At 51.2% G+C, this 26,940-nt stretch overlaps 1 protein-coding gene across 2 annotated transcripts in view; it reads right to left on the reverse strand.

Annotated features, from left to right (window-relative positions):
- Positions 1-26,940, reverse strand: part of ADGRD1 (adhesion G protein-coupled receptor D1) — a 144,872-nt gene that overhangs the window by 94,879 nt on the left and 23,053 nt on the right. For both annotated transcript variants that reach the window (XM_068563324.1, XM_068563323.1), the window contains 8 exons: positions 23,097-23,276; positions 20,216-20,470; positions 17,983-18,047; positions 17,048-17,203; positions 12,881-12,940; positions 10,247-10,364; positions 9,158-9,268; positions 7,267-7,342 (listed from right to left, as the gene is read on the reverse strand). In XM_068563324.1, coding sequence (XP_068419425.1) covers positions 7,267-7,342; positions 9,158-9,268; positions 10,247-10,364; positions 12,881-12,940; positions 17,048-17,203; positions 17,983-18,047; positions 20,216-20,470; positions 23,097-23,276 — 1,021 coding nt within the window. The remainder of the gene's footprint in view (positions 1-7,266; positions 7,343-9,157; positions 9,269-10,246; positions 10,365-12,880; positions 12,941-17,047; positions 17,204-17,982; positions 18,048-20,215; positions 20,471-23,096; positions 23,277-26,940) is intronic.

A 26,940-nucleotide genomic window follows, 5' to 3' on the forward strand; every position in this document is an offset into this window, starting at 1 on the left:
TCAGCCACTGCCGTGGAAACCTAAGACTGGCTTGATGTCACCAGGGACCAAGTCAGACCCAAAGACAGAAAGATGTGGTCCCCGGTGACACAGAGGCCAGCTCGCTCGCAGAACGAGGGGGCTGCCCAGGTGGACGGCCTCTCTGGCTGCGATTCCGGGGAGCTGAGATGCTTTGCACTCACCCTTGCCAGCACCTTGCAATCCATGCTTCCCTCCGCAGAACTCCGTGCGCTCAGCACGTATGTAATTCCAGCAAACAAGCTAGAAGTCATTTTTCTAGCAAAAATTAGGACTCCAATATTAGCCAACAATAAAATCACAACCATGAGCATGAAACCCTAAAAATACAGCATCATTTGTCACACACCCCTCTTTCCCCCTCCGTGTACGTTTTCTAATATTTCATCCAGTCAGCTGTCTTCTCCCGCTGGGAGGTCAGCTCCACCAGGGCCGCATTCTTACCCATTCTGTTCATTGCTCTCCCAGCTCCCAGAACCATGCCTGACACACAGTACGTTTTCAATTAACATGTGTTGAATGAATGAATCTTCTCACAGGCAGACAATGATGACTTAAGAAAAACATATGGGAAAAATGTAAAACACATGGAGAACCTTCTCTCAACAGACAGAATGCAAATCCAGAGTGGATTCCTGGATTCCACCCCAGGAACACATGGATTCAGCCAGATGTAGTCTGGGAAACGCCGCCTTTGAGGGCAGGAATTGATACCAGACTCACCAAATCACGGTAAGGCTGACGGTCTACACTGCATCCTCAGGAGCATTTTTAATCTGGAAAAACGCAATTTCCCAATACGGACGGGTTTACACCGATGCTCTCCAGTGACTCACTTCTCATGCAGCCAGTGAGGCCCTTCCTTCTGGCTGGGTTCGCCCTGCGGAGAGGCCCCGGTGGGGGTCCAGGGTCACCGGGCCAGGAGGAACCCACCGCTTCCACACGACCCACCCAAGTCGACAACGATGAGACACCAGAAGAACTAAGAAATTACTGTTTACTTTTCAGATGTGATAATGGCGGGAGTTTACTCTGTAGTTTTTAAAGAGTCTTTATCTTTTAAAAATAGAGACTAAATATTTACAGATGAAACTACATGATGTCAGAGACTGCTTCCAAATAACTGGTGAGGCCGGGTGTGCAGAGGAAGCCCAAACGGCCGTGGGTTGTCCTGGTCATAACCCGGTGATGACCGTCTCTCTGTTTTTACAGATGTTCAAAATTTTTCATAATAAAAAGAGGGTTGTTGTTTTTTTTTTTTTTACCACTTCATTTAATCTCTCTGGTACCTCCAACTGTAATAAGAGTTTTGCTTTGGTTTCATAAATCTGATCCGGGTTTGATTTTTTTTGTTTTTAATCTCTAATCTAGGGAGCAGTAACGCTTGGAGGCTGGATTATCTGTCACTTTGGAGCTGATCACACCAGGGCTTGGGGGTCTTTTCTGGTTGGGAAAACCAGCTCATTCTAGATGCAAGGAGGGAACAGGGCAAAGGAGGCAGCCAGGGGGCGGGGGCCGCAGTGTTACGCCCCGTTCCCTCCTCTGCACAGACCCCTGTGCCGCGCTGCCTCATCCAGGCCCCATGCCCTCTGCTTTGGGCGCGTTCAGCCAACGGGAGCACCGGTAGGAAATCAGAGGCGTCAGAGAGGAGAGTAAGGCCCACACAGGGCTGTTCCCGTGGCGTCACCCCAAGTTGGCCCCAGCCCACCGAAGGGCCCAGTACCCGTCTGGTCCCCACACGCACCCCTCCCTCTTTGCACAGGGAACTGTGTTCTCCTGCCGCCCTCAGCCCAGGGCCGTAGCAGTACGCCCTGTCTCCTTGTTCCAAGAACTTTCCTGTTACTGTACTCTATCCTTTTTAGTGGGGAGCCCACCCCGACCATGGCCTTGCGAACGGCCCCTCCATTTAACTTCCCCCAAATTACCCATTTGGCCCCTATGGGGGACCCGACTGACACAGCCCAAAGTCCGGCGCTGCAGCCTCACCTATTTCGGCACATTTGAGCCACGACCCCTCTGCTGGTCATCTCTGCCTTCAATTAAGCCAAGAGAGGATGGAAGATTCCAGGATCTCAGGGGCAGATCTGGGCACTCTGAAATCTTCAAGCAAAACGCCCAAGCGCGTGGAGAGATGAGCTCTGGTCCTCAAGCAAGAGAAGTTAGCACACATGGGATAAGAAAAGGGGCCTCAGGAAGAGACCACTCCGAGTACAAGGGGCCCACAGTTAAGCCAAGTTGTATAGGGAAATTACAAAGAAAAACTTTAACTGGAAATATTCCCTAGTAAATGAACTACTTTTCTAACGAGTTCCCACTCAAACATGGTGCCCTGGTCACTCCGGGGTCTATCCTCATCCACCTGTCAGAGCTGTGTTCTCGCTGACCATCAGGGGAGCAGCAATGAGACACTGAAAACACCAAGCAGAGGAAACTTGAACCTCATGAAAGATGCTGCCCGTGGCGACAGGGGAGAGAGCACTGGAGAGACTCGGGAGAATTCTCGAGTGGACGTGAGGCCTCTGGCCAACGGGCAACCAAAGAGGAAAGCGCCCACCAGGACGGCAGACGTGAGCTCCGCGGTACTCAGGTGGTTCAGTGGCCGAGTTCTCCATGTCCAGAAGTAGCTCAGCGGGGTCTCTCAAGAGAGAACGGCAAGAACCAGAATTTCTGCCTAAACCGGGACCCTCCTCTCCAAACTTTGCATTGCAAAGAGTCACGCCCACAGAAAATTTGCTAGAAACTGTGCACCTAGATTCCCAGCTCCTACCATTCTGCCACATTTGCTTTATCTGGCATCTCACACTCTAGACACACACACACACACACACACACACGCCTTTTTGCTGAACCATCACAAAGTACATCATGACACTCCACCTCTAAATTCTTCAACAGGGACCCTCTAAAAATAAAGACTGCCTTCTCCATAATCACCATCCCATCATCACGATCAGAAATCTGACACGGCTTCCATCATCATCTGGTGCCTGGTCCACCATCCAATGTCCCCAGTGTCCCCACGTTGTCCTTCAGAATGCAGCTTCTTTCCCGTCAAGGAAAGGACGGCATCCATTTAGTCACCGTATCCCCTCAGTCCCCTCTGATCCAGAACAGTCCCCGCTCTTGTTACTGCTTTTACTGCATGCATGTTTCACAGTCCAGACAAAGTGTTGCAAAACGTCCCTTGACTTTCCTCGTGGGGAGCGTCGGACCGAGCGTCTGGGGGCAGGATGACCCTTCCCATTGCTTCGCATCAGGGGACGCAGGACGTCAGCCTGTCCCGACGTCGGTGACACAGAGCGTGACCTGTCGGCTGAACTGGCGCTCACAGTGTCTCCGCTCCTGGGGACCTTCTCACGAGCTGAGTAGCGGGTACCCTGAGGGGTGACGGGGAATAACCCCGGGCCCTCACAGCCCTTCACCCGCTGGTGTCTGCCCCGAGGAGGTTTGCCCGATCGATGGCCACCCCGAGGGCTGCCACGTGGCGACCGTGACCCTGCCATCCTTCTGCCTGGATTGCTCGGCGTTACTCTACAAAGCAGAAGTGCAGACATTTAAGCCAAGTCAACCCCCGTAGAACGTGTCCTTCTGAAGCCCAGGTGAGTCCGTCGCTGAGACGCTGAAACCCAGAGGCACGAGCCCCAGCCCTGCCGCTGCTGCCGCCGCCGTGGAGTGCCGCACCCTCTGGGTGCCGGGTCTGTCTGCGGAGGAGAAGCAGGTGACTCCGCTCCCTGCTCAGCTCGGACGGCTCTCTGGAAGGAAACGGCAGCCCCAGCTGCTGGCCTGGCAGGTGAGAATCAGCAAGAACAGAACTCTCCTTATCACTACGGGGCCAGGGGCCAGGGGCCACGGAGGAGCCCCCGTGTGCAGGCGCCTGCAGAGGCCAGCAAAGCCCCCGCGCAGGACCTGTGGACGGTCAGGCGTTGCCTTGGGCGGCCAGCACATGGGCCCCGAGTGGCCTACCCAGGGCGGGGGGGATGGAGAGCCCGTCCTGCCCCGACCCCCTCCTCGTGCTTTAAACTCACGTGTTGACTCCACTCCCCGGGGGGCTTTAAAGGACATTATGATTCCACTGCAACCTTCCGATCGCACAAAAAACCATAAATGTGTGAAGATGACGACGCACACAACTAAAACGGAATGAAGTCAGCTGTGCGGACGAGTGCGGACACGAGAACGGCGTGTCGCTAACAGCGCGACTGCTCGAACCCGCTTCTAATCCTGCGTGGAATTTGATAATCGTCTTAGAGGCGGAGAGCGGGAGAACATCCAACGCCTCATGAAGCGATAAGGGAAGTGCTTCCACACCATGTTCCAGGGCTTTACTTAAACCATTAACTCAGTGCTCACGGAGACCCTCAGAAAGTGGCACGGCCGTCCTCCCTCTTAGAAAGGAGCGCGTGAGCAAAGAGACCACCAGCTGGTGAGGGCAGCCAGCTGCGAGAAGAAAGCCGGGAGCCTGGCTCCCACATCCAAGAGCGAACCACAGCCCAACTGCTAAGTGTCACCTCCGCGCTGCCTCGTGCTACAGGCGCAAGCACCACAGGGACCACACTTGCAGAGCTTCGGGGGTGATTTTCTTTTTTGACGTTAATGTTGACAGTAAGACATCTTTGCATCAAGTGTTGGCTTTAGAGCTAAAGGTTCAACACCTGAGTAATACACCATCATCACTGCAAAATCATTCTGTTTTTGACTTCAGGAAAATGAGCACTCAAAGTCTCTGCTGACGGAGTTCAGAGGTCAATGGTGTTAACGCCAATGGGTAGAGGGCTGTGAGGAGGGGAATTCTCTGCCTGTGCGGGTCTCCAAGCCCACGATTTGCAGGGGGTATAAGAGTTGATCACGGCGCCCCGGGTCCTGAGGCTCCCAGGAGTCCTGCTGCGTACCCCTGGGCAGTGAGGACGGTGGAGGGAAGGGAAGGCTGGAGCCCTTAGGACGGAGGGAACCACACCCAGCGGCCAAGCTTCAAGCACACACTTCGACTCTCCGCAGCAGCTCAAAGTCAGCCCCAGCCCCGTGCGCTGCTGCCAGCACTGATGTAACTGTCCACCAGGGCTGTGCAAACCACAGGCACTGCCTAGTCTTATAAATAAAGTTTTATCAGCACACACCATCCCATGTCTTTATGTATTGTCTGGGGCTGCCTTCCCACAGCTCTGCTGCAATAGAGACACTATGGCAGGTAAAGCCGAAAATATTAACCACCTGGCCCTTTATGCAAAAGCTTGCCAACACCCAGATAGAGCGATGGTTCCGGTCACATTAATTCAAAGTGCCTGCTGCCGTCTGCAACCCTCGATCCTGCCTTTCTCCCCTTTCCTGAGGGCAAGGGGTACCGAGAACGTGGTACAGACGCCGTTCTCCCCACGCCCCTACCCCGGCCCGTGGCAGGGCTCAGCCATCCCCAGAAATACACGTTCATGGATTTCACTGAAAAGTCCGTTTCAGTCGGAACCTCCAGCAGTGAGAGCTGTAAATAAGTATTGATAAATTGGGGCCAAGGATGGGTCCACTATTCATTCATAATCTCAGGTTTGGAGAAATCTCCCCCAAATATTCAAGAAGGCACGTTTCCGAGGAAAGTGTGTGGCATCTTCCTTTGTGACTTTCCTGAAGAATTCTGGAAAGCACACCCAGAGTGCCAGGTCCCTTTTCTGTAGTTATAAGGCTCCCCCAGGCAACCAGGCCCAGAACCGGGCTTTCTTCCAGGTCTGCAGCTAAACCACGACTGTTTGCTCCCTTCCCACGCCCTCCTCCAGGGTTTTGTACAATGAGCTGGTCCCTCACATCAGGCGGGAGAGGAGCCTGAGAGACACATGATACCAGGGCTCAGGTATCTGCATCATTAGAAGGTATTTATCATTTCTTGTTTATCTGTAGGCGGTAAAAATAGCTGCCTGCTTTTCCATCACACACGCCTCCAAATACCCGGCAGCAGCGCCAGTGTCCGAGACTCGCCCCTGCAAAGCCTTCCCACCAGCAGAGACAGCGAACTTGCAGGAACGCCCGTCCTCATACCATCAGCTTTCCCAGGCTCTCCCAGGGGGGGAGGGCAGCGGGGCCTCGGGGCCAGGGGTGGAGGCCCTGTGCGGCTCCCTCTGAGATGCACGGCTCTCTCTCCAGCAACTTTTCGGACGGAGCCCCTGCTCTGGGCCAGGCACTGCGCCAGACGTGCGGGAACAGAGATGGACCAGCCCCTGCCTGCTGCCCTCCACGGAGCCCCTGTCTGGGGCGGATCTGTGCCCGACAAAACCGGCTTCACCTTCCAAACACTAACTGCAGAGAGGGGTCCCTTGGGCTCATACCTCGTTGGCCCTTTCCCGGCACCAGCCCTGGGCTCTGCCGCCCTGCCCCCTCCCAGGGACCCCATGAAAGGGAGGAGTGGGCCCCGGCCCTAACCTCTCCTAAGGGAACCAGCCCCTCCCTGTGGTCGGAGTAGGGCTGACCCACCCCCCCAAGCCCCAGTGGGTCATGTGAGCAGACCTGGCCAATGAGAGGGCAGGATCCTCTCCCACCAAGGCTGGGGGCCCGGATGGGCATGTGACCCAAGTGGGCCAACCACAGCCCTCTCTGGATTTTGAATGAAACTGACTTTTCATTGATGAAAGAGACTCGATTTCCTTCTTGAGATCTCAGGACCCCAACCCACGTGGGCCTGAAGCTACCCGGAGCCAGCCATGCCTCTATGGAGGGGCCTGCCTGGAAATGAGCTGACACAGAGGAGAGCAGAGGCAGGGGACATAGAGACCAGGTCAAAGAAGCATCCTCTGGGTCCCTGGATCCAGCCGTGCCTGAACCCGACTGACTCCTGCCCTTCTTAGTCGCATGAGCCCTCAGTTCCCTGACCTTCTGCCTAAGCTGATATATCCAACACAGTCTTGACTGATATAGGCATGTGCTACTGGCTTCCCATTCTACAGAAGTGGAAACTGAGGCTGAGAGGTCACTTGACTTGTCCAAGGTCACACAGTTCCAGGTGGAACCGATATGGTCACTCAGCCTATGCTCCTGACCACTGCACTATCAGCCTACACCCCAGGGCTTGCTGAACCCCCAGTGTAGGGGTCCCTGCGCCTTCCTCCTTTGCCCTAACAGTGAAGCACCAGGAGTCAGCGTCACAAGTTCTCTGACACAATACTGCGTGTGTTGGTGATGGTGGGGAGGTGCAGGTGTCACAGCCGTCAGCCACCCAGCAAACAAGCACCCCGTTTCCCGCTCCGTGCTGTGTGGCCCCCAGAGACTCACTTGGTGTTGGCCGGCTGTATGCTGCTCAAGTAATAGTGCACCGAGCGGTAGAGAAGGCCCACGACGGTGGTCCAGGCTGGGGAAAGAGAAGATGGCCAGACACCTGTCAGCATCCCAGGTGACAAGCAGGAGAGACACAGAGCTCCCCGCCAAACCCACTCGCCCAGCAACACACAGTGCAGACCTCACACCCCGGAACCCGGCAGCTCCTCGGGGGGCGAGGGGAGGGACACTCAGGGGCAGAAATGGCCACAAGGACAGAATTTGAGTAGAGACTCCCCTCCACTCTTCAACTGTGAATCCAACCGCGGCGATCGCTCCCTACGCTGCCCGGGAGTCAGCTCTGGACACACGGATGCTGCAGCCCCCGGGGAGCCAGACACCAGGAGCTTCTGAAGGCAGAGCCCCCATCGAGCTGCGGACGGCAGCGCCAGGCGACAGCACTGCAGTCGTGAGCGCATCTCAGTGGCTGTCTGCATCTGGAGTATTTGCAGCAACGCCAGCGCTCGAGAGAGGCAGGATTTACAGTCACCCAGACGTCTGTCACGCCTTCGGCTGGGTCCCACCTCTCTGTGATATTCCAACTTGGAAACAAGAATCATCTATTCTGCTACCTCCCCGCATGAGCTTAACAGGAGGCCGGGAGGAGCAAACTGCAAGCTGACCTCCGAGCTCTTCGGGATATTGGTTGAGTGTGTTAAAATTTCAGGGACGTATTTAATAATTCACATAACACTTACCGTGTGCCAGGTACTGGTATAAGCTTTGCTCTTTTAATTCTCACCACAATATATTGAGGGAGGTACTAAGACTGTCCCCTATCACAGATGAGGAAACTGAGGCCGGGCAGGTTCAATAACTTGCCCAGTAAGTATGTGGCTGACCCAGGATTCGAGCCCAGGAGTTCCATCCACAGAGTTGGTGCTTGTGACGAATAAGCTCTACCGCCAAGTGTGAGAAGCTTCCGTACGTACAGACCATGAGGCTGCGGTCCTGCCAACTCTGAGAAACTGAGGATTTCTAACAGACCGTGCAGCCGTGTGAGATGGCAAAAGATCCCACATGCAGTCGGTTGACCTCGGCATTGTCCCTGGACCCCCCCCAATTTCTGTAGTTCAGCCTGAGTGCAGGGGGACAGTCCCCTGAGAGCAGGACACCCCGACATCCCTGAGCACCTTTCACACAGGCAAACTAGAGGGTACAGGGAGCAGAGGTTGGCTCCCAAGGGCTGGGGAGTGAGGACCCCGTGCTGGGGACGGGACACCATGGCCCTACACCCCGCAGCTCGGCCCCCAGTCCTGAAGGCAGAACCCGGCAAGTGCATGGCCTCCGGCCAGATTGTCGGGAGCTGAGAATCCACGACTCCCCAGACCGCCTGAGGCCCCTGGGATGGAGGGACACGCCTACAGAGGCACAGTCGCTTTTCAAGGGGCAGACGGGACAGTCACGGCAGCAAAAATGGCCAGAGCCACCCGGGCCCCCAACAGTGCTCCAGTGCCAGAGAGAGTAATCGGGGTCCCCTCGGGGCGGGTTCATCACAGGCCTGGACTCGGACCCACCCAGGAGGAGGGCACCGGGCCACTGAGCAGACAGAGGCCCCCCAGCGGGGAGGGGAGGTGGCCACATCAGTTCACATTCCGCTGAGTCGCCTAGTGAGCCCGTCTAGAATGCAGATTCCCAGCCCCTCCCTCCCACTCCCGGTGCATCAGGCTGCAGCGGACCTGGAGTCGAGTTGGCGCTGTGCCAACACCTCAAGAGCGTCTGATGACACACTGTGTTCCCACAGGCACACAGAGGAGGCCCGGGGGCAGCCCCTCCGCCCGCCGACAGCTCACAGGGCCGAGTCCCTCCCCCAGGGTCCTGGGGTGCAGGTCCCCCCAGCTGTGCTCACCTTGGCTGTGGAAAGCCTCATGGGGGATCTCGATGTAGTTCTGCCCCTGGGCCGGGAAGCGGTAGTGGGAGGAATTCATGGTCTTGGGGAGCATTTTGGCCACGGAAAAGTCTAGAACAAGCCAGAGAGAGGAAGCTGCAGTCAGTCAACTCCAGGGCAGGAAACTGGGCTGTAAAACCCCACCTTCTTTTGTTTTGTTTTGTTTTTAACAGAACGAGCTCTCCTGCGGAGTGTAATTACCTTTAGGAAACGAGAACCTAAAAAATAAGAGTGTCCAGGGCAGTAATTGCGGCCATGTGGCCGACGCATCCATCTACCACCGCTGGTGGGGGTTCTCCCAGGCTGAGGCGACCCCTCTCCCTCAGCGCAGCCCCTCAGCTCACGATGCCTCGGGTACTGACCGCGTCCCGTCCTGCAGGGAGACCCCTGTGCTGAGGGGCCCCTCCGCCACGCCAGGGACCCCACGAGCCACAGGAAAATGAGACACTAACCTAAGTGAGGCAAGCGCGTCATCCCATGCAGGGACCTGTCTTGGCCAACAAACTCCCATCAAAGTGAACCCAAGTGGCTGAATTAAGCTTACTTTCCAGAGAGTGGCTCTGGTGGTAAAGTATTAGGGTACCACGCTCCCTAGACACAGACCCTGAAAACAGAAGGGCTGCGATGTCGGCCTGTAGGGGACCCCGTGCCTGTTGGCTTGGAAAAGCCTCCAGCTGACCCCGGGAAACCTGCTACCCCACGGACACTCCAGGGGCTGCCGCTGCTCGCCTCCTGTTCTGAACCGAGACGAATCTGGCCCCCAAGTCAGCATGAAAGGCTCCCGTGGTCCTGTGTGCACATCCCAGCTGAGCACGGCTGCCCCGACCTAACTCTGTCTTCCCCCAACATATCATTGTGCATCAGGCAACGTAGTTTAGGACAGCGGAGAGGTGCATCTCCAGCGATGGTGCGAGAGGTTTGTGCGTCCCTGGGTGCATGCAAGAAAACGCAGGAGTGGAGCGGAATTCAACAGGCGGGTGGCATCCCCTGCACCCCGCTCCCCTCCCGCCGCACAGCCGGTCCCCGCCCGCACCCACGCTGCCAAGCTACCTGCCATGGATGAGGAGCCCGTGATGGCAACCTGGGGCTCGCTGGCCTGCAGGTTGAAAGATATGTGGCCCATGACGGTGTCCACGGTGTCTATCAAGCCCAGCACCACGGCACTGTCCTGCAAACAGCACGACACGAAGGAAGGAGACGTCAGTACAGAGCTCGCTCAGCACGTGCGCCCGACGGAGGCAGCAAATGCACAAACGCACAAGATCAAGCTTCATGCTCACTGTCAACATTCCTGCAAAGGACGACGCCCAGCATCTGCTGACCAACATGGTGGGCCAGGCTCTGCCCTGACGATGACCAGACGAGGGGAGAGACAGTCACGCCGCTACCCCGTTTCACAGGCGCGCAGGGGACCACTGAGGTCACCCAGCCCAGCCGAGCTCGCAGAATGTGGACACTGGCTGAGGTTGACCCCGGTCACCCAGACCATCAGCTCCAAGGCTTCCACGCTCAGACACAGAGTGACCAGACCTGGTCCCCGCTCCACTCTGAACTCACTGGGGACCTTGACAGGTCTCTGACCGGCCCCCCCCAACTCCACCCCTCCTGTTTCACGTGGAGGGGATCACTGCTCCCTAATACCCTCCAGGATGAAGACACCAGCACTTGTGTCCTAGTCTCTGTGAAGGGGAGGAGGCTTCGGAGGTGCCAGCACCTCAAGTCACCCCTGGCCTCCCTGACGTGCCTGGGGTGTCCCTTCCCCTCCAAGGGCCTCTCCACTCTGAGTCCCCAGGGCAGAGATGATCCCAGTGGATCCCCAAGAAGGCAGGGGTCCCTCCTGGTGGCCCCGTATCTCTGCAGCCAGCTCGGATCAGCCTGATTATCCCTCATCCTCAGACACACGTCTAGCAGGGCAGGGACGTCTCAGCTCCCTGGGAACGCAGTGTGTGACTCTCTGCCGTCACACCCCTTCTCTCCTTCCCGCCTTTCTGAAAAAGCATCTGTTGCTAAGCGTCCCAGGCGTTCTCTCAAAAACACACGCTCCATGAGAGTCTAACGAGCTGGAAATAGAACACTGAGGCCAATTTTAGACATTTTCTTTCAGGCCTGTGGCCTGATTTCAATCAGCCAAGCACAGTTAAGCACATGAAAATCTGTGTTTCTGGCATGCCGATCTGTTGGGTAGTGGCTGATTCATACCTTCCCTTTAATGCACAGTAGAGCCTGCCTGAGTCTGAATAGTTTCATGATTATTCATATTTTGTGGCAGAGCATTAAGCAAAAGTTCATTTAAGATGATGCAGAAAATACTTCTGCTCAGGTCCTCCACTGGCCATCCTCTGGGTGTTTCCCAGGCAGCAGCCCTGCACACATCGTCCCCCCGGAAATCATGAACTCTGGAGTGCTGTGCCTTTTAAAATAGAATGTGTTTCTAGGTAAGATTATATCAATCTTAAGTTCATGACCGCCTTTCTCTCCCTTTGTCAATGTGAAGCCCGATCTCATTCCATTTGAAACTGTTCAAATAAAAATTTCATCAAATGTAAACCCTGGAGCCATCTCATTCATAACGGGAGAAGGTGATGTCGTTCTGCTTCAAACTGGCAAATATGTTTTAAACTTTACGGGAGTTCAGGAGAGGGAGCACTTTAAATAATGGTGTGGTCCCAGCCCTTCCAGGCAAGGCAGTTAGGAGTCTTCCTCCCCCTTCTCCACCCCTGCCGGACAACCTGGAAGTCACATTTTTGAGACAGCAGCAGCAGAAAATGGACAGAGCCAGGATCCCCAGGTCACTGGGTGGAGAAGAGCTGACCCACATCAGACTTGGCATGAGTGAGAAGTAAATGTCCACTGTGCTGAGCCACTGAGATGTAGGGCCTATTTGTTACTGCAGCATAGCCTAGCCTAGCCTGACTGATAGAGCATCGCAGAAGATACTTAATATTATTGGGAAATGTCCTTGCCATAATGAAAGAAAAACAGATAAATTCAGATATATAGCATATGTGTAGACTATATATGCATATAAGAGAATTGAAAACTAGATTTGAAGGGATATATACAAGAGTGTTAATAATCATTATCTCTCAGCCTGAGGATTTCAGGTGATTTTTATTTTATATATATTTTTATGATCTGCACTTTCTAACTTCTCCACCACGTATTCACTTGTTTTATTTCTTAAATAAGTAAAATCAAGAAAGTTATTTTCAAAAAGAAAAGAAAAAGTATTCTATTCTCCTAATTCTTTAGCGTACAGAGGAAAGGAGAGGCTGCTTTGATATTCACTCTTATAATCATGAAGTGTATATTGTCACATGTTCTACTTTTTTCATTTAATCCAGTGATCTTTAAACATCAAACATGTGTTCTATTATCATTCAAGAACAATGTGATGGTAAAAAATATGTTTTTAAGATGATAGACAAGCATACATTCCTCATGAAGAAATCCAACTGTTTTCCTGTTCAGTGTTGACAACAGGACCATGGTACTGATGCTTATAGAACTGGTCCATAGAGAAGACAGAGCATTGCAAACCAGTCGTATATCCAGTCAAAATTAGCTCTAATATCCCAGAGATGCATCATTTCTCTTACAGATGTGAACTGGGCCACACTTACGCCACTTCCAGAAAGACAAAAAGGTGCCCCTTTTGAAGATCTAAATGTTCTTTTCTCTTACCTCTGATGCAGCAGTCCAACTGGGCAGAAAAAGAACCTCTCCCACGGTCTTTAAGAAAGTCTAAAGGAAGACAAGATGACACTGCTTAGCATGTATCCTGAAGCCTCAAAATGATAAGACCTTTGATTTTCCCATCTCTGTCAACCACGGGCTGGGTTTTGCATACACAGAGTAGTAAACCAAAATAGCTCCCATTAGTGGGTCTGGTTATACTGTACACAGCCCTTTTATAGATGTTATAGATGTTGTCTTATTTGCTCCTGGTGACAATCCTTTAGTCAGTGACAAACATTTAGATGTTAGATGTGTGCTCACAGCTTAGTTACGGCAGCAGCCCTAAGTACAGCACCTGGAAGATATAACCGTCCCTCGGTAAAAGCCTGTTGAACAAACGAATGAATGAATGAACAAATCATGGCCTGCTCCGTGTGCTTTTCTTGGCATGAGAAGCCAAGCTGACATAAAAACCCACTTGTTTAATTGGAAATGACCCCTCCATAAGCAGAAGTTACTCGGGGTCCCTTGGACAAATCACTTTAAACCATGTTTGGTTTGGCTCACTATTGTTCTAAAAAAATGAAAGTAGCTTGTAAAATCTTCAAATTGGGAGATTTAAATGAAACGATGTGAATTTCCTCCTTCTTCTGAAAAAAGCAGAAGCTTGGACAATTCTTATCCCATAGTCCCACATGGCCACCATCGACCAAAACTGAACAGCAGCTGACCCCTTAGGTAGTTGTGAGTTCTCCAGCTCACCCCAGTCCTCACCGCTCCCTATTGCCTTACACCTAATCTGTTTCACTCATTTATGTTACTCATGTAGGCTTTTAACAGTGCGTCTCCTACTACAGACACCAGAATTAAACTTAGAGCCTGATCTAAACCTCCTATATTTCCACCAAACTGCGTTCTCCAAAAAGCCACATTATTCCTCACAGTTTTAGACACTAAATATTTAGAGAACACATCATCAAAACTCCTCACTCTTTCATTTATCTTTGTTTGATAAATACTTATAAGACCCTAAAGTGCAATGCCTTAAAATTTAAAGATGAAATTTAAAAATTAAATAAGAAAAAACCAATCATGATCCCTGCCCTCGTTGGGCTTGAGGCCTAGGGGGCAGAGTTTATAATCTAGAGCAGGGGTCAGCACTTTTCTTTAAGAGGATCACCTAGTAAAAATTTTAGGCTTTACACGCCATACAGTTCTGTCACAAACACTCAGTTCTGCCACTGTAGTGCAAAATTAGTGGCAGACAATCCATAACTAAATGAGGGTGTTACAATAAAACTTTATTTACAAAAACAGGCAGTAGGCTAGATTTGGCCCAAGGGCTATAGTTTGCTGAGTCCTGATCTAGAGCAGTTCAGCTGAATAGAAATATAATGCAATCCACAGTTTTATTTTAAATTTTCTAATAGCCATACTTTAAAAAGTGAAGAGAAAACAGGTGAAATTACTTTTTAATAATACATTTGACTTAGCCCAATATATCTAAAATATCACTTCAACGTGCAATCAATATAAAAATCATTAATTTAATAATTTACATTCTTCTGTTATACTAAACTTTAGAGATCCAGTGTGTGTTTTAGATCTTGATTTTTTTTTTTTTTTTTTTTTTTTTTTTAGATCTTGATTTGAACTGATTACAGTTCAAGTGCTCAAGAGCCACGTGTGGCTAACGGCCTCCTTATTACCCAGCACAAGAATTGACTTCTTGTCACTTTCCTGTTCAGCTGTTAGTGGTGAGAAGCCAGGGCATTATGGAAAATTGGATATGGATGCCAAAGATTTTTATGTCTCATCCAATCAGAGATGGGTGGAGTTTGGGGTAAATCTGCAGGATTCCTTTCCAGGACACCCAGAGTCAGGTATCTCAACACGGGCCCCCATCAGAGGTCTCAAGCTGATGGCCCACAGGCTGAATCTGCCTCATAAATGTCTTTTATTTGGCTTGCACACACTTGCTTTTAAATTTCAGTTAGCTGTCCAGTTTTTTTTTTTTAATTGGACGATTTTCCATTTCAAAATCAGGTACGGAGTTTTGCTTGTAAAATCAGAAGAGGTTACCCTAAAGGTTAAAATCAGGGGACTCTTGAGCAGCTTGATGCCACTCCCTGTGGGTGGGCACCTTCCAGTTTGCCACGGTCTCTACTCCCCCCTATTGTCTGTCTGACCCAATCATCCATTTACTTTATTTGTCTGGCCCCTGCATGCATTTGAGTTTGGGCCTCTGACAGTGTCCAGTATATCTGAGGGGAAAAGGGGAGTCAAAAGGAAAGAGGAAATCGCCAAGCTTCAAAAGAAACTGTTTCCCATGTAGACCTGCATTGAATTCTATGTTCCCATGTAGACATCTCTTCAAGACTAGGGAGGGGCCGGACCCTCCCGTTCACCCCTCTGGGCAGGCTGCTCCCTCTGGGCATCCTCACACCCACCCCCAGAGCTCACGTGCAGAGCCCGGAAGTGCTTCCTGTGGGGAGCCCGGAAGTGCTCAGAGTTCTGCCTTGGCACCGCCCATACCACCATATGATTGGCAGAGCTACCAAGCCAGGCCCGCTCCCCTTGGCTAGTGATTGGTCTAGGTGCAGTCATGTGACGGATCTCTGCAGGGGGAACCATGGGAAAGAGTTCCCTCCCCTATAAAGAAGGAGGAGCCCCCTGACCTTGCTTTCCCTCCTGGTGGTTGGTAGTGAGCTGTGGTGTTTGGAACCGTTCCAGCCCCTTGGAAACAGAGCAGAACGCCAAGAGAATTGTCCTGCTGCTACCCAAATCCCTGCTGTGAATGAAGACTGAAGTAATCAAACCTGGAGTGAAGCAATTAGATGCCCCTATTGTTTTTGAAATAGTCATATTACTGTTTATTTGCAGCCAAAACCATTCTAGGAGAGAGACTTGGGTCATCAAATTATCCCCATAACACAGACTGGGAAACTGAGGCTTGAAGAAGTTAAAAAGTTGCCCAAGGACATAGAGCTGGGGGTCAAGCCCAGGCTTGCCTGACTCCAGTGTCACTGAGCTCCTGCAGCTCAGGACATCCCCTCACAGCACTTTTCAGACTCCATGGTCCATCTTCATCCTCTTAGCCCTGAGCCTCTTGGAAGCAGGAAGTGGTTCTTGGTCATCCCAGATCCTCAGAACCTAGCATGTTCTATGAATGAATGAATGAAATCTGAGATGTCTAACTCTTGCTTCTGTCGCCTGGGCAGGAACGCTATGGCATTCAGGACCCGCCCTGCATTTCAGGATGTCTTTGTTTACAGAACACATGCATTCAGGTACTTCTTTGGATCTGTCTTCAGCAAGGAAACCAGTAAGAATTAAGAACTCTTAAAAAGCACTCGCCAAGTGCCAGACACATACTATGCACATAGGAACCCTTTTAGTCCCCAGTGAGGTGAGTACTATTATCTCCCAATATCTCAGATGAGCAAAATGAGGCAGAGAGATGTTACATAACGCGACCAAGCGTGCACTGTAAGTAACCGGCAGAGACATTCAACCCAGCAGTCAGACCCTATACATCCTGCTCTTAACACTTATGCTGCACTTTTGAAGTGAAACGGTCTCAAGCATCCCTTCTTTCTGCACATCAACCAGGAGCCCTGTGCTGAGATCGAAGTTATCAAGCCCCCAGGAGCCCAGCATCCTCCTCTACCTTGACCTAGAAAGATTTTGAGAATGAAAAGAGAAAACACCTTGGTTCCAGTGCCATACGTGGTGCATTCCCTAAGTGTTTTACGTAACTTTGGGAATTCCCACTGAGATACAAGTCACAGTGTTGGGGTCACACTATGGCCCCACGGCTAAATCTGCCAAAGAGCCAACTCCACCTTCTACCTGTTGCCAAGGGAGGTGGCAGAGTTTAGAACAGGAGTTGCAAACCCAAATGCCTACAGGGGCCAGGTGGATGGAGAGAGGGGCCAGGCTGGCCGGGCGCTGGGAAAACAAGATGAAGAGTCGAGTCTCATCTGCGGGAGACTCCACTGAGCTGTGTAGAGCTGGCTGGAGTGGCCACGCCATCTGGTTGAAATCCAGACTTTTATATTAAAGTTTCTGATTTTTTCAGCCCTGTGTAGGTCAAACAAGGCACATCTGTGGGCCATGGTCTGGCAGTTTGCCAATGCTGACCCACTCGGCACAGAAATCAAATAGCTTTACCTTGGTGAGATTTAATGCTGTTTCCTCTGAGAGGGATTTATTGGGTAAGCTGAGGGACATATTTTGAAGGTAATTCAGAACAATTCCAGGACTCTGGAAGTTTCTTCTCTCCTCTGTCAAGTTGGTTATGATGGGATGGTAGGCATCAATGGGCACCTAAAAGAAATCAGCAACATGAGTTCCTTTAAGAACTAAAGCCAAGATTTCTACAGAAGTTCAGTGTGTCCTCTGGGTCTCATGCTCCTCACACCATAGTAATCATGGTAATAGCACCTACTGTATACCAGGCACTCTTGTGACTCCTTCACAAATATTATTAACATTTCATCCTTACAGCAGCCTCATGAAATACGCACTCATGTGACAGATGATACCAAGCGTGGAGAGGCTTACGCAGAAATAAATAAGAGAACTGGGATTTGAAGCCAAGCAGATGGTTCTAGAGTCTGTCCGCTCGCTATTACATTAAAGTTCCCACGGAAGCGAAGTTGATTGATCACAAGTTAATTCCAGAGGGGAACACTTTCTAAACGTATTGATCCTTTCCTCAAACATCAGAAGAAAATGGCGCAGAGAGAAGCCAAGTGTCAAGGCCAGCTCCTCTTCGTTCTCTGCTCATGGTGCCAAGTGCACCAGAAAACAGTCTCGGGTCGTGGGTAGGGGGGCCCCTGGGAAGTCTTGTTGACTCCGTGTAGGCACCTGAGGCTACAGGCCACACAGGAAGCAGGTCTCCCATTTAGTCACTCCGAGCGTTGAGATTTAGTGCCAGTGTTGGCTTCCCCTCCATTTATTATTTCCTCCCAGACATTCATTATACTGCCAGTAAGACAGAACCAGACTGTGTAATGGGATTCCCACTCCCCTGGCATATAGTCCAAGCAAAAAGACATCACCAAGATGGGGAGGTGGGGACAACATTAAATGCATCTGCTCACCATGGTGTTTGCTGTGGGTGTCGTGAGGAAGCTGGGTGGCGTTGAAGACAACAAAACATGCTTTCCTGGAAAAAAATCGATCATGCTTCATTAAGGGCTAAGCCATGGTCACCTCGTTCACCCTCAGGAAGGCCTGTCCTTATTCAAAAATCTACCAGCTTCAGAGACAAACTAAGAAGAGTCTGAGAATGTTTTGAGTCGCAATGTCGCTGGAAAGATAAAGGCCTAATGAATCAGCCAAATGGGTAGATTGTATGGATTTTCCCAGGTCAAATTATGTTTCCATTTATAGTCTAAATTGCTTGGGAATAGTCTTTAGGCAAGTCATCATATAAAAAGATGACTTTATACATGCTTTTACTGATTTCAAATAAATAAAGAAGCAAAAGAAATGGATTTCCATTGCATCTGGATTACTTAGAGATAAAATACAGAGGGTTGTGAATCACTGGGCTGGGACAAACAGGAGACCTCGCCACCTCCCCTCCCAGTGAGGTGACACTGGCGTGGACCCCATCAAGTGGTGGGGAGACCATCTTCCTGAGCCCCTCCCATCCCGAGGATTCTATTCAAGACCCCATTTGGTCCATTATGAATGATTATAATAATGAAGACATCCAACTACTTCTAATTTTAGTATTTCCCAATGAAAACACAGACTTAACTAGATACTCTACTTCATTTCTGGAAATCCCTCAAGTTGCTTTGGGTGGCCTGAGGGAATAACCTCATCACCCATCCCTGGTTCCAGGAGTAAATGACCCTGTGGATGGAGGTGGGTAGCTGGTGAGAGGGCAAGGTGTGACACTGCTCTGAGGATCAGAGCCCCAAACACTCTGTTCTCCAAGTCAGAGTGACATTCATTCCTTGGATGCCAAGGAGTCCCATCAAATTCACATTTAACTCATGTGAGTCCATAAGAGAATGTGAAGGACAATAAAACTCAGCCCAGCGGCCCTGTCCATCCTCATAACTGATGACCACGTGAGACCAGGATGAGAAACGAGAGTCGGCCGGGTCCTAAGTCAGTCTCGGTTCCCAACTGGCTCTTGTTATAAGAGCATCTGACTGTGCAGAGTGTGTTTCTAGTGTCAAAGAAACACACTTGCAAACCGTGGGACTCTGAACAAAGCCTTCTGCTTCCTCTGCTTCTCTACAGAAGGAACGGCCAACCATCGCAGGGCTGGGGGGACACCTGAGCAGGGGGATAGCTCATCAACACTCTGCCTTTGTGTGAATTAGAAAAGAAGAGGCCGCCTCAGCTGGACCGACCCATCAGAAAATGGCACTGCTCTAGCTAACAGGTTAGAAGAGGGGCCCCCTCCAGACAGGTCACCCAGGGAAACGCCCCCTTTGGGTACCTGCAGCCCTAGCTCACAGCTTCCTGTGCAGACAGATCTTTATGCAAAGGAAGGCAGAGTCCAAAACAGAGATTCCTAGTGACGTCATATGAGACACGAAAGGTCACATGTTATATGATTCCATTTATACGGAATATCCAGAATAGGTAAATCCATAGAGACAGAAAGTAAATTAGTGGTTGCTAGGAGCTGGGGAAGGAGGAAAGGGGGAGTGACTGCTCACTGGTGCTGGGTTCCTTTGGGGGTGATGGTTGCACAACATGTGGACATAGTAAGTACCACTGAACTGTATACTGTAAAATGGTGACATTCACGTTTTATGAATTTTACCTCCATTTTTTTTAATTAGTGACTTTCCAAGTCCCACAGTTCACCATGGTTGAGTGAGGATGTGAACCCAGGTCCAAATGTCCCCCGGGTCCCTGACCTGAACCACCGCTCTGTGCTAAGCTGGAAGGGGGCGTCCTGGGGGCTCTCCGAGGGCCCGTGGTGGGTGAGTCTGGCACGCGGGAGGCATGTGGTAAACATCTGTGGATCAAACGCACTGATGGACCTGGAACACTTGATTCCCAAAGCTTTCCATAACCATCTATCACAAACACCTCGAAAACTCCCTGGTGACCAGCAGGAGAATATTCATCTCAGTGTGTTTCTGGTAAATTGTGAATTCCTCCATCTTAGAGAGCAAGGGTTCTAGAAAACCCATGGTATTTATGAGGCTGATCAGGACACATCTCAGCCTGCAGCGCTGACGGCCGCATCAGGAGAGGGAGGAGAAGAAAAATGCTGGGAAGGGGAGGTGGGTCCGAAGCCCGCGCCCTCCCCGGGAGCTGACGTCACACCCGGCCCGCAGCCCCGCCCCCCTCACTGACCAATGGCAGCTGTGAAGTACATGGCGATCTCATCCGGCGTCAGGGCCCGTTCCCAGATGATGAACTCGTCAAAAGCGCCGTTCTCGTAGCGCTTGGGCTGGTCCTGATCAGACCCCATCACGAGGTTGACGTTGGGCTCCCCGTAGGCATGAGACACTTTTCCACTTGGGTCTGAGGTGCTCAGCGTCCCGTTGACGTAGACTTTCAGGCCCTCCTTGGACTTCCATGTAAACAGGACATGAGTCCAGTAGGGGCCTGGGAAAGAGCAGAGACACCCTTCTGATGACGTGGGTCGAGCTCCCCATGCAGCGGTCATTCCAGTTTTAAGCACATTTGTCTTTCTCATGATGATGGGTCAGTGCCACCGTTGGTTGAGTCCTCGAATAGCTCCTAATGCACATCTCACTTCCCTCAGTCCTCAGGAGCACAGGAAAGAAGTTACCCGCCCCCCGCAAATCCCAGAAGCCGTTCAAGGAGACCCTTTGCCATTTTAAATTAAATGAAGTAATAACTAATGGTCATAACTTGTTCAAAAATATTTTTTTAATCCAGCCTCGGCCAGCACAGGGCAGGTCAACGAGACCTATCTGAGGGCCTGATTCAGCCCAAAGGCCACTGATACCCACCTCTGCCCTGACCTCAAGCAGGTGGTAGCAACCAACATGGCAGCACCGAGGGAGAACAAACCACTCCTGGCTCCGCCAGGATCCTCTATCGGGAGCCCTGGTGACGACTCGTCTCTCTGTCATGAGAACCACGTTCACCAACAAGAAGAAAGTTCACTGGACTCTGATGGCAGCTTGCCCCACAAAGGGCCGCACCTCGCTGTGCAGATGTGTGCTCAGACGTCCTCAGGGACTTGCTGCTGGAAGACGCCCTTTACAGGAAGCCTACGACCCGAGCCAGGCGGTCATCTTAAATCACCCAGCAGTTACCCCGGGGTCCTCGCTCGGGATTGCGCAACTTTCTAACCGTGAGTCTCCGAAGAGCGCTTGGATCAGAGACAGGTCCAAAGTATCACTGCCCTGGAGTGTGAAAATCCCTTCAATGAACAAATAAAGAGCACATTGCCAGGCAGAAATGTTCACAGTTCTCCCCATTTCTCTGGGTGGGGAAACAATCAGGATTCAGCAGATCTGACCTTAAAACATGTTCAAGATAAACGACTGGGTGCCTGAGACTGTGTCAGCCCCAAGGGGCACGGAGATCAGACTCTCACGGAAGAGACTGATAGCAGGTGGAAGGTGATAAGAGCCATGAACAGGGGCAGGACAGGCAGGTCTGAGCAGGTAGAGGACGCAGAGACAAGCTCTGGCCTCGGGGATCAGAGAGGGCAAATACGCAAGATTCTCTCAAACTCTGTGTGCGCTGAATTTGCCCCTTTTCCGGGGGTGGAGGTACGCGCTTGGTCCCAGCTCCCAGCAGCGGCGGAGTCAGGCAGATGCGTCAGTGCTCACGGGGCCCCTCTCCTGTAGGTTCCTTGTGCGTTAGCTCTCTCCACTCTCACAGTCACCCTATGACCGAATACTGTTATCGTGCTCACGTTACAGACGAACACGCTGAGGCACAGGGCAGGCGAGTCAGGCACCGCTAGCAGAGGGGTGCAGAGCGGGATTTGGCCCAGGCTGCGTGGCTCCAGGGTCCATGGTTTTTTAACAACTGAGACACGCAGCCTCCTTTAAATGGTCCGAAAATGAATTTTCCTTGCCTATGTCAGAGATGTCATCTCCTCCTGAAGGAGATCCTTCTAGACTCTCACTTTGCCCTCCACCTCCGCGATTCCCTTCTTAGTCTCCAGTCTGGACTGGGCAGCCCGTCCACGCTACCTCGGGACATTCTGAGTCCCCCGTCACCTCTCCCCATCTCAGTTCCCACTCCAGACCTCCAGCCTCCCCCAGCTTCCTGGCCCACACCTCTGACCTCATGCCCGGCCAGCGACGGGTCACACTGAGCCCCGGAGGAAACAGGAATCGGCAGCCAGAACCACGTGGCCTCCCAACACCCACCTACGCACTCAGCCACCTCTGCACACACCCGGTCCCCACGCTGGTCCAGACCGTCCCTCCTGAACCCCCAGGCCCCACGCTGGTCCAGACCGTCCCTCCTGAACCCCAGGCCCCACGCTGGTCCAGACCGTCCCTCCTGAACCCCCAGGCCCCACGCTGGTCCAGACCGTCCCTCCTGAACCCCAGGCCCCACGCTGGTCCAGACCGTCCCTCCTGAACCCCCGGCCCCACGCTGGTCCAGACCCTCCCTCCTGAACCCCAGGCCCCACGCTGGTCCAGACCCTCCCTCCTGAACCCCAGGCCCTCACCGGCCTGGTGCCCACATGCCTCCCCTCCGGCAGCCTTTCTTTCCCCTAATCGTCAGCCCCTCTTTTCCAAAAGCTTTTTCACGGCAAAGTCTAAACATTTGCAAGTCTACACCACTAAAAAGAAGGAGGGGCAGGAGGAGGGGCGGGAGGAGAAGGGAAAAGAAAGATGCAGGAGGAGGGGAAAGACAGGAAAAGAAGGAGGAACAATAACCACTGTGCTGAGCGCTCCGCGTGCAATATTCCATGTAATTTCCCCCAAACTGTGAGGTAAGTATCATTAATGTCTTCACTAGGGAAACTGAGGCTCGGGGCGCTAAGTAACATGGCGCAGTGACCCAAGCATCCCGCGGTCAGGGGGAACCCAGGCGTCCGCCCGAAGGACCGCGCCCCTCAACCGCCGTGCAGACATCTCCGCAAAGGATGCCATCTCACCCTTTCCAGCAAGTTCTCCCAAGCAGCCCCCTGAGGGGACGGGGCTCACCCGCCCGCAGGCCAGGGGACCGACAGCGCAGCATCTGGCCCCCTCCCGCCTCCCTGAGCCTCCCTCCGGGCCAGCGGCGCCCTTACCTGGGGGGCTGAAGGTGGCTTCCCACGTCATGGAATTGTCACGCGTGTACAGCTCCACGGAGCCCTTGCCGCCGCTGGAGCAGACTTTGAACCCGTTGGAAATGACCTGTCCCCCGAACGCGAAAGGGGTTGTTCTGGACTGCTCTGCTTGCGTCTTCCAGAAAAAAGAGAACGTGACCCCTGAGGACAGAAAAGGCGTGGGGTTATTTTTAACGAACAACGGATGGGACTTCACCTCACCGAAGCAGGTCGTTCTCGCTGCTCTTTGATTTTCATTTAAAAGGCAGTTTTCTTTTCTCTCATTCCAGAGACAGTGTACGCTCAATCCAGAAACTACAGACCATAAAAACAGGTAATATTTATGAACAACTCACTAAGTACCAGACACTTTCCTAAGGGTTTTAAATGAATGCTCTCCTCATAAATACTACAAAACCCGATTATCATTCATCGGCTTACCCCGTTAGGCAGATGAAGAAACTTGAGTCCGGTCTGCCCAAGGTCCCTGAACTACAGACTGACTCAGATTAGACCCAAACTCAGTCTGACCTACAGACGTCGGCAGTTAAGGTAGCTCCTTCCAAAGCCTCTCCATAAACATATTTTACAGAGAAAGGAACCAATTCATACATACCGGTTTATAAGCCACATGTTTTGAAAACTTACTACATCATAGACCCCCTCCAATGTCCCTAAATACACCTCTATGTCATCATTGTTTGTATCTGCACCTCATGACATTCTAAACAGGAACTCTAGGGAACTCCCTGGCGGTCCAGTGGTTAGGACTCTGTGCGTTCACCACTGAGGGCACGGGTTCAATCCCTGGTCGGGGAACTAAGATCCCAAATGCCACGTGACATGGCCAAAAAATAAAATAAACAGGAACTGTAATTTTTAAAAAAAAAAAAAAAAACAGCAAACCCCTCTCTCCATGGCTGGGTCTTAAAGTCTCCTTCAACTTTTAATCTCCCAAACAGAGCTGGAAGCTAAACCTTTCTGAATGTCTCAGATTATATGCCTTTAGGGTAAATTCCCAGTAGGGCATTTCTAGTCCAAGAGGAAGCCACTTTGAAAGGTTTTTTTTTTTTTTTTTTTTAAATATTTATTTTATTTTTGGCTGTGTTGGGTCTTCGTTTCTGTGCGAGGGCTTTCTCTAGTTGCGGCAAGCGGGGGCCACCCTTCATTGCGGTGCGCGGGCCTCTCACTATCGCGGCCTCTCTTGTTGCGGAGCACAGGCTCCAGACGCGCAGGCTCAGTAGTTGTGGCTCACGGGCCTAGTTGCTCTGCGGCATGTGGGATCCTCCCAGACCACGGCTCGAACCCGTGTCCCCTGCATTGGCAGGCAGATTCTCAACCGCTGCGCCACCAGGGAAGCCCACTTTGTAGGGTTTTGAAACCTACAATTGTTCATTCCCAACAAAGCGGGGCACCCGAAGGCCCTGGCAGCCGCACACTCCTGAGCCCGGTCCCCAGCCTCCACGTGAACGAGCTGGCCCACTGGTGGGTGTGTCTCCATCACGGGAAGCAGGGCGAGTGTGAGGAGCGAGGCCAGCTCTTGATGCCGGAGACCCTGACCCACCATCACTTTGCAGCCCAGGGGCAGGCTCCCCGGGGAGGGGCGACAGTGGCCACAGCTGGCCGGAGGCTCCTGGAATTGCCCTGTGGATCCCTGATTACCTCCACTCTGCTTCTCTGAATCCAGTAACATTTACCCTTTCTTTGCCCATGAGTAAACTGTGTGTGTGTGTGTGTGTGTGTGTGTGTGTGTGTGAATGCATGCAGCCTGCCTGGACTCGGTGGTGAAAGCCGGAAATAAAACAGGTGGCCTCAGGCCTCCCAACCTGGCCCAGGCTCTGTGGTGGGAAGGCTTCATTGATGCTGAGAGAGGAAGTGCCCAGAGTTGATCAAAACAGGCCCAGGATGGGGCTGGGAGGGGAGCGGGGGCAGCCATTTGCCCTGGCCCTTATTTATATAAATGGCACCAATTTTAGACTTTGGATCTTATCTTCAAATGAGATTATGGGCACAGTCTAAGAGAGTCTGAATTAAAAGAAGGCATTTGTCGGGCTTCCCTGGCGGCGCAGTGGTTGAGAATCTGCCTGCCAATGCAGGGGACGCGAGTTCGAGCCCTGGTCTGGGAAGATCCCACATGCCGCGGAGCAACTGGGCCCGTGAGCCACAACTACTGAGCCTGCGCGTCTGGAGCCTGTGCTCCGCAACAAGAGAGGCCGTGATAGTGAGAGGCCCGCGCACCGCGATGAAGAGTGGCCCCCACCTGCCGCAACTAGAGAAAGCCTTCGCACAGAAACAAAGACCCAACACAGCCAAAAATAAATAAATAAATTAATTAATTAATTAATTTTAAAAAAAAAAGAAGACATTTGTCATCAAGTATAAACTTCTGTCCCATCACCACCCATCCTGGCTGTAATGCTTTATGAATCAACATATTGGTCACAAGTTGTTCAGATGTCTTGTGACAATATAATTGTGACAATTACATTGCACTATACCTTTGTAGGTCGAAAGCCTTAATACGATTAATATAAACATGTAAAACATGGCGTGATTATATAACCCTGGTTTGGAATTTCTCTAATTTTTTTTTTTTAACGTAAAGAGGAACCTCAAAATAACGGGCGAGGCTCAGAGAGACTCCGGGGTAGAGCTCCAAGTCGTAAGGCATACGTTCTCAGGGCTATTGAGGAAAAAGAAAAGTCCCCAGAAGTGCCCTGGGACACAGGTCACGCCAGCAAAAGGACGGGACTCCGGCAGTTTGCTCAGAGGGCGGCTGGGGATCCTCTCAGCAGGTGGAGGGGACTCCCAGGCCCGGGGCACCCAGTACTTCTGTCTGCCTCGCACTGCAGTGGCGCAGAGTCCAGAAACAACCCACGCCTTCCTGCCATGCCTCTCCACTCAGGAACAACCGATTTCACAGGGACACGAACACGGCACATTGTGAAACTTTTGTTATGAAACGAAGTCCCAGCGGGATTCACAAAAGTCCATTTTTTCCAAACAAACACTTTGCTGCATTTAAAAATTCCTTTCACTCAGTCCTGTCTTGGCCAAATATCTTTCTGTCCAGGAAGACAAATAAAAAGAAAACATTCAATTTGGCATTAGGTAAGGGAAGATTGAAGCAAACAATGGTTACGGTGAGCCAAGCTTTTCATTTTTGTCCATTCAGCCTACAAAATAATCATTTCTATCTGAGGGACAGCTTGTATTTAAATATCAATTTACGTCTTCACAGAGTCTTGAAAGATTCACAATGAGCCCTCTAATATTAGCATTTTCAGGAACTTTGCTTCTTGCACTTGGAATTGTCAATATAAAGGAGAAAAAATCTGAAAAAAAAGAAATGCAATATTGACAAATCGATTCAATACTTTTCTTCTTCTTATGAGCATTGAATCCTCATCCGTCCGAAAAAAATAATGTGAGGAAAGTTCTTTCTCAATAAGACCAAAAAAAAAAAAGAAAAGAAAAAATATCCAGCTGTCCCAAGAGAAGGTGGATACATTTGAGTGCATAAATGTTATAAAATTTTGCAAGGCAAAAAATTTACCATGACAAAGTCAAAAGACAAATGACAACCCAGGAAAAAATTATTTGTAAAACACTGAACAAAGAAGAAATGAATTTCCTTACTATATAAAGAACACTTTAGAAAGAAAAGTAGGATCACTACTGCTTAAGGAGAACTTACTTTGAGCAAGATAGAATGTGCCAAGAATTTTCATGTATTAATTCTTTTAGTCCTCCCGACTAGGGTTAGGGTTAGGGTTACAGTTAGGGTTATGAACTAGATGTTAGTACGGTCCCCATTTTACAGGTG

Source organism: Eschrichtius robustus, chromosome 14, assembly GCF_028021215.1.
Source record: "Eschrichtius robustus isolate mEscRob2 chromosome 14, mEscRob2.pri, whole genome shotgun sequence".
NCBI lineage: Eukaryota > Metazoa > Chordata > Mammalia > Artiodactyla > Eschrichtiidae > Eschrichtius > Eschrichtius robustus.